The 13,870-nt window shown below is 39.2% G+C and overlaps 1 protein-coding gene across 1 annotated transcript in view; it reads left to right on the top strand.

Moving 5' to 3' along the window:
- LOC127654487 (membrane-associated guanylate kinase, WW and PDZ domain-containing protein 3-like) overlaps window positions 1-13,870 on the top strand; it is a 156,684-nt gene that overhangs the window by 103,729 nt on the left and 39,085 nt on the right. The window contains exon 3 of the mRNA XM_052141708.1: window positions 8,811-8,930. Coding sequence (XP_051997668.1) covers window positions 8,811-8,930 — 120 coding nt within the window. The remainder of the gene's footprint in view (window positions 1-8,810; window positions 8,931-13,870) is intronic.

Raw genomic sequence — 13,870 nt, 5'->3', positions numbered from 1 at the left:
CTACGGCTCCACCTCTCGAGCCACTCAAGCCTTCGACGGCCCCACCCTCAGAGCCTCCCGAGCCTCCTATGGCTCCGCCACCCGAGCCTCCTACGGCTCCGCCGCTCGAGCCACTCAAGCCTTCGGCGGCTCCGCCCTCAGAGCCTCCTATGGCTCCACCTCCCGAGCCTCCTCCGGCACCGCCTCTCAAGCCACTCAAGCTTTTGGCGGCTCCACCCTCAGAGCCTCCTACGTCTCTACCCCCAGAGACTCCAGAGTCTTCCTGGTCTCCGCTCCTAGAGCCTCCCACGGTGCCGCCTACCTCGGCTCCGCCTCCTGAGCCTCTTTCAGCTCCACCTCCTGAGCCTCCCGAGCCTCTCCCGGCTCCGCCTCCGAAGCCTCCATTGGCTCCGTCTTCAGAGCCTTCATCGCCCTCGCCTCCTTCGGCTCCGCCTCCTGAACCTCCTTCAATTCCTCCTCCGGAGCCTCCCGAGCCTCTCCCGGCTCCGCCCCTGAAGCCTCCATTGGCTCCGTCTTCAGAGCCTTCTTCGCCCTCGCCACCTTCGGCTCCACCTCCAGTGGCTCCGCCTTCTGAGCCTTCTACACCATCGCCTCTTTTGGCTCCGCCCAACACTGTTCCGCCTCCTGACCTGCCCAAGGCCTTACCACCTGAGTCTGCCATGGCCCTGCCTAAGCCTCCTTTGGCGCCGCCTCCTAAGTCTTCTATGGCTCCGCCTCCGAAGTCCTCCTTGGCTCCGCCTCACATGGCTCTGCCAGCCTCTGTCCTGTGGCCTCTTCCCAGACCTCCTGACCCAGTCCCAGTCCCGTGGCCTCTTCCCAGGCCCCCTGACCCAGTCCCTGTCCGGTGGCCTCCACCCAGGCCTCCTGACCCAGTCCCTGTCCATTGGCCTCCTCCCTGGTCCCCCAAACCTGTCCTTACCCTGTGGCCAGCTCCCAGACCACTGAAACCTGACCCCGCCCGGTCGATACCACCCCGGCCTCCTAAACCTGTCCCTTTGTGCCCCCATGGACTGCCTGGTTGTCCCTTGTGCCCCCGTGGACTGTCTCATCTCCCTTTGTGCCCCCCGTGGACTGTCGCATCTCCCTTTGTGCCCCCGTGGACTGTCTCATTTCCCCTCGTGGCCCCCCCCTGGACTTCCTGCCTGCCCTCTGTGCCCCTTGGACTGCCTCCTTGTTCTTGTGCCCCCCCTGGTCTGCCTGTCTGCCCCCGGACTTCCTGCCTGCCCAGTGTTCCCCCCTGGTCTGCCTGTCTGCCCATGTGCTCACTTGGACTGTCTGTTTGCCCCTGGTGCCCTCATGTTGTTCTTATGGATTTTTGTCTTTTGTTGTGTGTTATTAAGGATCGTCTGGTATCCGATCCTTAAGGGGGGGGGCTATGTAACGGTTACCCTGTCTTGTCCCTCTGTTGCCCTTTGTTTGTAATTTTGTCACTTTTGGTATTTCTTAGTTTTCACTTTAGTCCCTTATTTAACTCCACAGTCCTCTGTTAGCGTTCGTGTTCACTGTTCATTGTTTACACCTGCCCTTGTTAATTTGCCTTTGGTTTCTGTTAATCACCTTGTTATCTTGTTTGAGTTCTGTTCTTTCATTGGCCCCTTTTCCCATGTTTGTGTATTTATACCCTGTGTCTTTGTTCAGTCTTGGTCGATCGTTGTTTGATGTTAGTCTGATGTGTGCTTCTCTCCCTTGTTCCCTGTTTGTCTCTACCGTGGTTACCTTAACTAGTTTATGTTTCTTTTCCCCATCGTGGGTTGTTCTTTTGTTCATTTTGTGTTTTCTGATTAAATAAACTCAAACTGCGTTTGGATCCGCATCTCCTCGTCAGCCTCGTTATTCAAACGTTACAACATGTGACTAACAGAAATGGTGTAATGTGTCCCTGAACAAACGGGGGGTCAAAATCAAAAGTAACAGTCAGTATCTGGTGTGGCCACTAGCTGCATTAAGTACAACAGTGCATCTCCTCCTCATGGACTGCACGAGATTTGCCAGTTCTTGCTGTGAGATGTTACCCCACTCTTCCACCAAGGCACTTGCAAGTTCCGGGACATTTCTGGGCGGAATGGCCCTAGCCCTCACCCTCCGATCCAACAGGTCCCAGACGCGCTCAATGGATTTGAGATCTGGGCTCTTCGCTGGTCATGTCATTACACTGACATACCTGTTTTACAGGAAATCATGCACAGAATGAGCAGTATGGCTGGTGGCATTGTCATGCTCAAGGGTCATGTCAGGATGAGCCTTTATGCCGATTTTCGCAAGCAGACAGTTTTGTGGAGATCGCCGACAAAAGCCTGAAATCGTGGGCAAATCGGAGCTCACTCCCGTGAGCAACGATTGCAGTGTATGAACTATCAATTAGGCGTCTCACTGTATGGACATTGCAATTTATTGCCCTGGCCTCATCTGCAGTCCTCATGCCTCCATGCAGCATGCCTAATGCAGGTTCATGCAGATGAGCAGACGTTTTTATAACTGTGACCTTAATTGCCTACCTTCTGTAAGCTGTTAGTGTCTTAACCACGTTCCACAGGTGCATGTTCATTAATTGTTTATGGTTCATTGATCAAGCATGGCAAACATTGTTTAAACCCTTTACAATAAAGATCTGTAAAGTTATTTGAATTTTTACAAAATTATCATTACACAAATACAGTGTCCTGAAAAAGGGATGTTTCTTTTTTGCTGAGTTACACACATATATATAAATTATATTATATTATTATAATGTTATAGATTCTGTTAAATAGTGATTTGGGATATACTCTTTCTCCACCAGTCTAGTTATTTCAACTCCAACTCTCAGTCTTTTCTCATTTGGTGACTGGAATGAACCCCATGCCCATTTTTGTGACTGGTGTCTGTATTAGTTTAAACTGGGGAGACAGAGCTTATCCTCAGGCAAAAATCTCTCCCGTTTGTCTGGCCTACTGCAGCAGACCACTAACTCTCTTCTGTGATGCGCAGCGTGAATTATTTGTCCTGCACACTGTTTTCTAAGAGGTGTCGAGTGGATTTCTGGAGCACATTTTTTATACACCCAGTAGCACTCTGCTTGCTCGATTTTTAGGTAATTCATTGTTCCTTATTTAGTGTAATTTGACATGTGACAGTGACAAATGTGTCAAAATGGTAGTCTAAAAATGGAAAAGGAATTTGTTATTAAAATACAAATGCATACCACTGAAGGTATGTTGAATAGCTAAACTGAAATTGACTATCGAAACTTATCAGAAACATTGAAAGAATATGAAACATTAAACGCAACACTAGTTGTTTAATTTTCATAAGAAAATGTGAGTGGTACTTGCCTGTGCTAAACTCCCCCCATGATGCTAGGGTTTTGCAGTTGCTGGTTGGGTGGTCCAAAAGTTGGTGCTTACAGGCCCAATCAAATAAAAAATACCCCCATGTCTCTATGATATTCTGTCGTTATGGCTCAGGTCCCTTCTTCAATGTTAGGATATTAGTTTTTTTGCCATTTCTTTTTCCAGGCAAAGTCTGATTGCTTAAAAAAAATAAATAAATTATTATAGCATACCTCTCCCCAAGACGCCACACAATTTGAAATATTATTCATGTACGTAGCATAAACATTACATTCCAACGTTTAATACTTTTAAAGTAATGTTCAACATTTTGATTAGCACAGTTTTTTCTGAAGCTAAATGGCAAGAATTATCGATAATTTCCCTGTAAGAATGAAGAATTACTCTTCTCTTTGATGTTAATGGAAATGTACCCATTTTAGACAATACAAAATGAAATAAAGAAAGCAACTTTCTGTGGAAGCCAATGATTTGAGCATTGCATCCTCATCTATTGTCCTTAGGTCACTGTGTGTTTGGCCTAGTTGCTTCTCCCTCTCTTTCTCTCTGTCTTTAAGTTAATCAGTAAATAATGAGAGGAGCCTGAAACATTAGTGTAAGGGGAATGCAAAGGAGTGTAAAGAGAAAAAAGAGATGGATGAAGAGAAGGCCTCCGGTGTTGCAGTCACAAAGCTGCTATGTGAAGGTATGTACAAAGGCTCTTAAAAGGTCCTTCGATTGAGGGAACGTAAAAGCAGCCTAAGGTGCCACTCGTATCCCTTTTCCTCTAAATGCTGCAGATCTGGAACTTGCCCGGGGGGGGGGGGGGATTATGCGGACCTCTTTCAGAGCCGGGCTACGGTTTCCACTGACTTGAGAGTCGAACAACGTAACTGGCTATGTTATTACGTTACCTGCTCACAAACAAACCTGCCGCATCACAGGGTTACTGTGAAGCACTTACAATGGAAATGAATAGGGGCTCATTTTTTTACGTTAAAATACTAAAGCAACATGTTGTTAACAACATGCATGTTAACTTGAGTTTAGTGTGATAAAATCACTTACTAACCTTCTCTGTGTAAAGTTATAGCCAATTTTACAACTTCATTGCCATGAAGATGAAATGTCAACAAACCCTAAATTGTAAGAATGACAATTTAAACAAGTCTGTGGCAGGGCGGAGGGCGGGGGCCGTGTCGTGCTCATACACACCTGGTCCCTTATCAAGCTAATCAAGGCTCTGAGAGTTGTGTTTGTTTCAGTTTATTATTAAAATATGATTTGTATCGTCAAGCCGGTTCTCGCCGCCTCTCTTCCATTGACTGATTTACAAAGTCATTTCAAGTTTTTATTTGTATAGCGCTTTTCACAACACACATTGTTTCAAAGCAGATTTACAGAAAATCATTATCAAAAAATGTAACTGTAATATCTGTATAGTCTTAGAGTCATCATTGTGTAGTTTTATTAAATATGATTGTAAATTGTGTATAAAAATAGATAACTAAATAATAATTGTATTTAGAACCCCTGTGAGCAAACCCAAGGTGACTGTGGCAAGGAACGCAAAACTCCATAAGATGTTGGTTAATGGAGAAAAATGACCTTGGGAGAAACTGTGAGGGCCAGTTCACCTCCAGCTTATCAGCATGAATATAATGCCAGTATTAGCTGTTTATGTGCAGTGCAGGTCATGCTTTAAGATTAGTATTGTAAGTGTTAAGGTCCAGTGTTTAAATGTTATTTATTTATTTATTTTATGAACTTTAACATGAATGACTAATGTCTTTGAAGTCCATCCTGGATTAACTGCAGAAGTTCACATAGATGCATTGTCCGTGGTTATATGCAAAGTGGTTCCTAATCAGCAGATGTTTGAGATTGATGCAATCATTTGTGGAGAAAACAAATGCACACAGTCGAGACATGAGATGTAGTCAAGTGGAAAAAGAAAAAAAGTGAGGAAATGGATGGGTGCTGAAAAATACACGCAGTTGAAACAGTAGAAAAGCGGAAAAACCTGAAGCATGCGGGAAAAGGATAAAATTATGTACTTGAAAATATTGACTAAAATACGACATCATATACACTTTCCATATCTTGAAATGTCTATGTTAATGTATCACAGGATTCACACATGATTCGTATGTATTTATTTATAGGCTAAACCTGAGTGTGATGTTAAATTCCTCACCTGAACTGATGATTTTATGTCGGAGCCCGTCTATCCGTCTTTTAAAATTGACCACATTTATGTCCATATCAGTGATTAAGGAAATTATCTGGTTATGTCTTTATTAAGAAAAAGGTTAATATAAAGGTTTAAATGCTCCATAGAGTATTCAGCTATTAGGATTATTCCTCCTTATGTAAAAAAAAGAAACGTCAACATGCTCAACCTTTTTTTTCTCGTATTTATACTCTCATGATTACATTTACATTTATGCATTTGGCAGACGCTTTTATCCAAAGCGACTTACAGAGCCATTATCCTTGCTCAAGGACACAATGGTGGTGGCTGTGGGGATCGAACCAGCGACCTTCTGATTACCAGTTTACCAGTTATGTGCTTTAGACCACTACACCACCACCACCACTCCTGTTGGTATGTTTGTATGTAGCGCTTTGTTATCCAGCATCTTCTTCATAAGATTCCTTCAGAGTTGTATTCTCAACAACATATTCCACAGTTATACCCAACAAATTCAGCTTCTCCTGGTAAGAAAAAAATATATTTTTGTAAATAATATACTGTATGTAATAATTGTAAAAATAATAATAATAATTATTATTAGGCTATTATTATGAAAAGGCATAAACAAGGCATATTTTATTAATATAAACTATAAATGTAAGAGTAATACTTAAAAATGGGTGTTTCATTTAATTTAGATGCACTTCCGGTATAAGCCCCTCCCACATTTTTTACCTAATTTTATATTAGGTTAAAAATATTATTCTTGATGAGAATTTTTCTATTGTTTACAGAGACAGATGCAAATACAAATAATGGCTTCCTTGCACACCCCTACTTGGGCGTATGACATGCTTGTTCCTCTGTGACCACCCCCGTGCAGGTCCCAGCTAATGAAACAAAAAAGTAATTTGCACAAAATAAATTGAATGAGCAAAAATGAGAACATGATCGAAGTTTACAATTTTTTTTAAATTATTTATTACAAACTTATATGAGTAATTATACATTTATAATATTTTTGTTCACAGACTGTTATGCGAGACCAGCACACAGCATAGACAGAATATTGGCAATTGCCAAGCAGACATCAGACTCATTGACGCAATGCTCCTCGTATGTGTAATTGACACTTTTCGCAGTCGTGCAAGTGGGTTAAAATTTGTCATCTCATAGAATTACATGTCATGATGTACAGCCTTGCCCTTGTGTCAACTTACAGTATCTAGAGGAGATGTATGGAATGCTGTCAGATTTGGCCATGGCCTCTCCTCTCTTAACCATTTTTAGGGATCTTGGACATTTGAACCCCTTTTAACTTTTCCGGTAGAAATCCACATATCTGGAGCCAGTGCTGTTGTTCCAGTTTCTTGTGGCATTTAAACAGTAATTCTCCAAGGAAAATGTAAAGGAGCCAGTTTGAAAATTATTTGCTCTTTAAGTCTCTGCAGACTCTTGGCTCTGGCATTTCAGTTGGTGACAGTAGAGCTTTGTGGCATTTTCCAGCACACACATGAACAGAGCCAAGAAATGTCATCTTTTATTTTGGTCTTTTATTCACAAGAAATGCCACCCTCGGATGTCTCTCATGAGGATTTTGCTGCTAAACAACCCACCTCTGAAATTAGGTCCAAAAATGTACAGTTTATACTCTATATTATTAAGCAAACACACACAGAGATACACTAAAACAGACATAAACACAAAAGCCACACATATTTACAATGATTAAGGGATACAAATGTAATCATATATAGGCAGATCTATTAAGGATCTTTAGGACATTTTTGTCATAGTGCTCGAGTTGTAAAGACTGCTCTTGTGACTACATTTTCTTCTTCTTTAGTTTTTTTTTGTTGTTTATTTATTTATTTTTTTTTGCATTTTTGGAGCTCTATAGCCCCAGTCCCTATTAATTTTCATTGTAATGAACAGTTTAGACCTTCTGCAAAATGTCTCAGTCTGTGTTATGTGAGTAAATAATTGCAGAATTTGTATTTTTAGGTTTTCATTTTTAAGAGGTTTTGTAGAGTCTGGGAACTCAATAAAGTTGACTGTATGTGAATAGAAACTGAAAAGAGAGAAAGCAATATATATTTTTCAAGCTAACTACACTGCATGACACACACTTTTATAAAAATTCTAAATGATTCAGAGAACAAATCTAATCTAATTTAATGCAGTCTGTGCACATCCTTTCTCTGTATCATCGTTTCCCCTGTGAACGGTGCAATATGTGACTACACTTTGCTTGACTTACACTAAATAGCATATGATATGTTCAGATGTGATGTAATATGTCCCTGTTCTACTCAGTTTGGCTAATTAACTTCTCTCTCTCTCTGTCTCCAAAGCATTTTCTCTGAGATTACGTACATGGACATGCTTTTTAATCCTTAAAAACCTCACAAATGGGCAAAAAACACATTTTTGCCATCTTTCCATCTTTTGCTAGTTTCTCAGTTCTGGTTCTAAATCCCTTTTTTTTTATCTCATTTGTTGAAACCTGGGATCAGTTCCATTTACAGCTTGGCAAGACATAATGGAGTGCACTTGTTTCCGAAATGAACTGATGAAATATAGCCAGGGAATACTCATTTAAAAAGGGGGTTGTGGATGTATGATATACAGGGTTGGGTAGTAACAGAATACATGTAACAGGATTACATATTTAAAATACAAAATATTATATTTTTTACTATATTCCACTAGAGTTACAATTTAATTAGTTGGTAATCAGAATACAGTTACATTAAAAAAGTATTTTGATTACTGAATAGATTACTTTGCATTTTATTGTCATTTGTTTCATTTAATATTTAGTTCTTTCAGATGGAAAACATTTATACATAAAAATGATGAGATCCAAAGAGCATTTGAACAGCGGTGAAACACTTTCTTATGATGTATGTATGAGCAGACAGAGAAGTTAGTTTGAAGAATGTTTGGAGCAGAAGAAATAGAAATAAACCTTGTGCTATATGCTAAGCTAAAAATGATATTTCTTGCCTTTGTACATGCACATGTTACCAGACACAATCATATTTTTTTATCAAGACAATCCACATTAGATCATAAGTTAGATCTCTCTCTCTCTCTCTCTCTCTCTCTCTCTCTCTCTCTCTCTCTCATTCTCTCTGTAGTAAGACCTTTGATATTAGGTAAATTTGCTTTAACTCGTTTAAGAAACAACACTGCATGTATTATGTAATCTTTAGTGGAATACATTTTAAAAGTAACCGTCCCAACCCTGATGATATTTAGTTCTAGTTCACTGTCTCTAATTGTGTTTATTTTATTGGAAGGTACCACACGGCTGCCCAGAGAGGCGGAAGTACCTGGAGTGGACTACAATTTTATCAGCGTGGGGGATTTTCGTATATTGGAAGAAAGTGGTTTGCTGCTGGAGAGTGGAACATATGATGGTATGAAGCAATCGCACAAATAGATTTGATCTAAGGTTATTTATAATGCTTGCAAGGTAGCTACATATTGATATTCCTCAAATATTCTTCTTATCCTCCTCCAACTTTTCCTTCTTCCCCTCTTCCTTCAAGTTCCTACTGTCATCTTCCTTTATCCTTCTCTAATTCTTCATCATCCTCTTCCTTTCCTTTCTTTCTTCTTTTCCTTTTCCTCCTGTTCTTCCTTGTCCTATTCCTATTCTTCTTCCTTATACTCTTTCCTCCTCTTCCTTCTCTTTCTGCCTTGCCTCTACCTTTTTCCTTCTCCACCTCTTCCTTGTCCTTCTCATTTGACTTCTTTCTCTTTTTCCTCTTCCTTTTTCATTTTCCTTCTCTTCCTCATTGTCTTTCTTTTCCTCCTCCTCTCTACTTTCCTTCTCTTTCTTCTTTTCCTCCACCCCCTCCTATTCCTTCATTTCTTTCCTGTCGTTTTCTTATTTTTCCTTTTCCCCTTCCTTGTCTTTTCTTTCTTATCATTCTATGTCTGGTTCATTTTCTTCTTCCTCTTCCCTTTTCCTTTTGATCTTTGTCCTCTTACTTTTACTTCTTCCTCCTATTCCTTTCTCTTCCTTTTCCTTCTCTTCCTCATTGTCTTCCTTTTCTTTCTATCTTCTGTTCATTTTCTTCCTCCTTCCTTTAATCTTTATCTCCTCCTCATTCTCGTCATCTTCCTTTTCCTCCTCTTTCTCCTTTGCCTCCTCCTCTCCCTTTTCCTTCTCTTGTTTTCTTGTCCTCCTTCATCTCCTGTTCATTCTCTTCCTTTCCCTCATTCCCTTCCTTTTCCTTCTCTTTCTCATTTTCCTCCACAATGTTCTGTAATTAAAATACACTGTATAACTTATACCACTTAAAACACAGTTTTGTAAAAATGTGAACTTTATTGAACATACACACATGCACAATTTTATTACGCAAGTTCTCCGACTGGATATATTGTTTGTTATAGTTAGCATTCCTAAAGCTGGATGGCCTAACATTATTGATGAGATGCAAAACTGACCATAGCTTTTGAAAATCTGATCACAAATGTAATTTGTTGATGTGACGACACCAGTGATGACATTTTTGTAATAGTTGCATTCTGAGTATAGGTTGGTTGTCTTTCGTGCATCTATTTGTATACTGAATTGTTATTAGTCTTTCTTACATGTATATAATAATCAATAGCCTCCTTTACACTGCAAAGACCATGTTGATTCTTGTGCTTAGCTGACAAAAAACAAGACACATGCTGAGAGGCATGACAGTAGCAGAGCGCCTCTAGTCGGATTTAGTCAAAACCTAAAATCGAAACTTACCTAATACCTAAACATGATTCCTTTGCTGCCTTGCAAATACTGCTGTTTCCATAGGGAAATGCAAATCTAGTTTAAACTTTGAAATTAGTGTTAGTTTCTTGAGTGTTAAAAACTGTCACCAACAACTCAGGGCATTCATCTTTTCCCCAAAAATGTAATAAAAAATCTCATGACTAAGTGCAACCTCAAAAATGTGTGATGGATTTAGCCTCCAAATCTTACAGGCAGTGAGTCAGATAGAACAGGTTTACACCGTGCAAACATGCTTTTCGGAGCTTTGAGGTTAACTGCTAAAAAAGGCACACAAGGAATGTACATTTCTCAGTCTGTTCCCTGTAAAATGTGACATTGACTGGAGAAGCTCAAATATGGCATAGGACTAACTCTTAGGATAAGGAATCAAGAGTTTTGTTTGAGGTGGCAGAAAATGGGGAGATATAAATCCATGATGAAATTCTAGGTCACAATGATTTAAAAACTATAGCCGTTTTTCCACTATCAGGCCGAACGGTTTCAGTAGTAATTCCACTTGAACACAACCTGGATTTTCAGCACGGTTAGCTAAACATACTCAGGACAGAGCACCATGCAGGTGGAATGGCTTAAGTGATGTGGAGACTCACTTGACCAATCAGAGCGTTCTAATGCTGATTTTGTAGCACCACAATGGAAAAAGATACAGTAAACTTGTCAGTAAGCCCGGATTGATACAGAACTACAGTACTTGGTTCAGCAGCGGCAATCATTCAGCCCAATAGTGGAAAAGCTCATACAATTTATGATTTATTATGACCTTTATTTAGTTAATGACCGGTCCATCTCTCTGTCCGTCTGTCTGTCTGTCTGTCCATCTGTCTGTCCGTCCTGTCTGTCTGTCTGTCTGTCTCTCTGTCTGTCTGTAATGAAGTTGGTAGTGTTCTTTTAGATTCTCCATTGTACAACATATTGTCTCTGTGCCAGTCTTGAGCAATAGCAAACAGACGCTAGGCCTTGCTCTTTCCTTCATTCCAGTAGTGTTGATACATTTATAGACCTCAAGGCAGCTTTTAACATAATCCTGTTTTAGAAGTTTGGTTGAATTAAGAGTTGATCCTGATCAATAAAGATTTACGGCTCGTTGAAAGCAAAGACACACATAGAATCTCAATGGAAGCGATCTGTAAACATAAATGGAGTGTTGCATTAAATGGAACACTTTTAATCCCAAATAAATGGAACTGATGAACTTTTGAATTAAACATTGGTTTGTTAAGGAGATGTAGTACTGGTGAAAATGCTGATAAAATGTCAAGTTTTTGAAATATGCAAATTAGGCACACTCTTAAAACATATACATTTACATTTATGCATTTGGCAGACGCTTTTATCCAAAGCGACTTACAGTGCAATTATTACAGGGACAATCCCCCTGGAACAACCTGGAGTTAAGTGCCTTGCTCAAGGGCACAATGGTGGTGGCCGTGGGGTTCGAACCAAGGACCTTATGATTAACAGCCCTGTGCTTTAGCCACTACGCCACCACCACTCAAACGTGGACATTTGCATATTATTTGCACAACAAAAGTGATATAGAAATTTTGTTTGTTTTTGTTTTAATGATATCCAACATTTTAATTGTCAGAGCCTTAGGTCTTGGCGTTTGTCTGATTTTCATGGAATGTAATGTGTGTAATCTAGATACTTTCCTTGCAAAAAGTATTCTGAATTTTTATACTGTAAGCCAATATGTTTTTAGTCATGGCCCATAATGAATAACCAGCCTGTAGCTTGTGAGTTCATTGTCCAAACTTTACAAAACTGGTACGCATGGTCAACAGCGCACACTGATGATACATACCAAATTTCGTCAATATCCAATGCTGGGGCACTACAAATAATAATAATAATAATAAAAAATTCTAAACTTGACCCCAATGAATTCTGCGTGTGACTATATATAATTAGATAAAAATGTGGTTTATTTAAAATTGTAGTTTATTTGTTAAATATACAATATACAATATGTGCATGTAAAATTGTAAAGTAAGGTTTTCAGTATCCCTCTGACAATTATAGCAATATAATTTAAGAAGCAAACTTTGCCATTTGGTGTCTGTACCTATTATGAAATATGAGATTTTATATTTGCTATATGAGCATAATGTTACTTTAAAATGGCTGTTGAGTGACACTTACCAATGCTTAATTCCTTGCCAAAGGTAAAATAAAATAATAACTATTAAATGCTTTTAAATTGTTAGCTGTTATTTTTATTGTTTTCTGAAAGTTTCTTAATTACAATTTCAAAATATTGTGTAACTATGCAAATATTATACATTTTATAAACCATATGCAAAATGGGTGCTACTCTTCTGCATTTGTTATGTGTAGCATACTACTGCAATCTGCCAGTGCTCCTTCATTTAATGCTTTATGAAATACCTGCACTTTATTTGCACCAAAATCAAATTTCTCTCAACTAGTGTTTCGACTGGGACAGTTAATGGTGACAGATGACACTGTAAATCTAAAACGAGACCGAGCATGACACATACAGTATGTCATTATTGCTGACAAGGAGAGTGTTTTATCTTTTGGGATCATTGTAAATGAGTTTATTGTTGTAAAGAGTTTAGACTACTATACTACTAAATAAGTGCACGGTTTATTTAAGAAGGTTTTAGTCTTTAAAACTTGCTCCATTCGAAGCTGAATGTGAGATGGTGATGTCATGAGGCACATAATGTATGCAAAATCTTATGCTGGCAACACAAAAAGTGTCCTTACGTCATGAAACTGTCATGAATCTTGTTTGTATAATGAAGAAAAACACGAGATAATGAGCGAACATATATTCGTGCATATTCATGAGAGGTGATCGGAGTTGTCAACAGTTAATTGCTTGTGCTTGTTTCAGTTTCTATTTGTTAAAACGAAAAGATTAATCTCGCGACTGATTAAAACGATTATCTTTTACATTGAAATAAGATGAGTGTTGACCTTAAACTGCTATTTTTCTTAAGCAGGCGCTAATGATGTCTAGGGGCAGCATATTTATATTCAGGATGAAGGGTGCGAACAAACAAAACAACAAATTTGGGTAATTTAAAGTAATCTCCGTATAACTGGTGATGGTTGAATGCTTGATTAGAATAGATGCTTTTCCATTGGTTTGGCCTAATCATACTGAGAGTGATTCTAGTCTTACATTTAAGAGGGAATAATGAAGCATAAACACTTCAACTCAAGCACACACCCCGATATATACCACCAAATTACAAATTAATTTAAATACATTATGCTGCTCCACCGATTGGCTGTGCCATTGTTTGCGTTGCATATTAATGAATTGATTTTTGCATGAGAAGATAGTCTGAGAAGTTTAATTTCTGAATCCAGTGGTGAGTGTAATTACATTCAAAGCACCTCCAAATGTTAGGAAATGGTAGGAAAAAGAAAGTGAGAAGTTGGGATTAAAAGTGTTATCTTTTCATTGAATCACTTATACCTACAGAGGTCTTGGGCTTGTTATATCAAAACTAATGTAGCAAATGCGTTATACATGAACCCCCATTCATCAAATCATTTCTTAGGCTGTTAAAACAAGGTTTAATTTAATCTTCA

This window comes from Xyrauchen texanus, chromosome 13 (assembly GCF_025860055.1).
Source record: "Xyrauchen texanus isolate HMW12.3.18 chromosome 13, RBS_HiC_50CHRs, whole genome shotgun sequence".
In the NCBI taxonomy this organism is placed as follows: domain Eukaryota; kingdom Metazoa; phylum Chordata; class Actinopteri; order Cypriniformes; family Catostomidae; genus Xyrauchen; species Xyrauchen texanus.
Note: the sequence above shows the minus strand (reverse complement) of the source record. Positions and strands in the feature narration are given on the sequence as shown.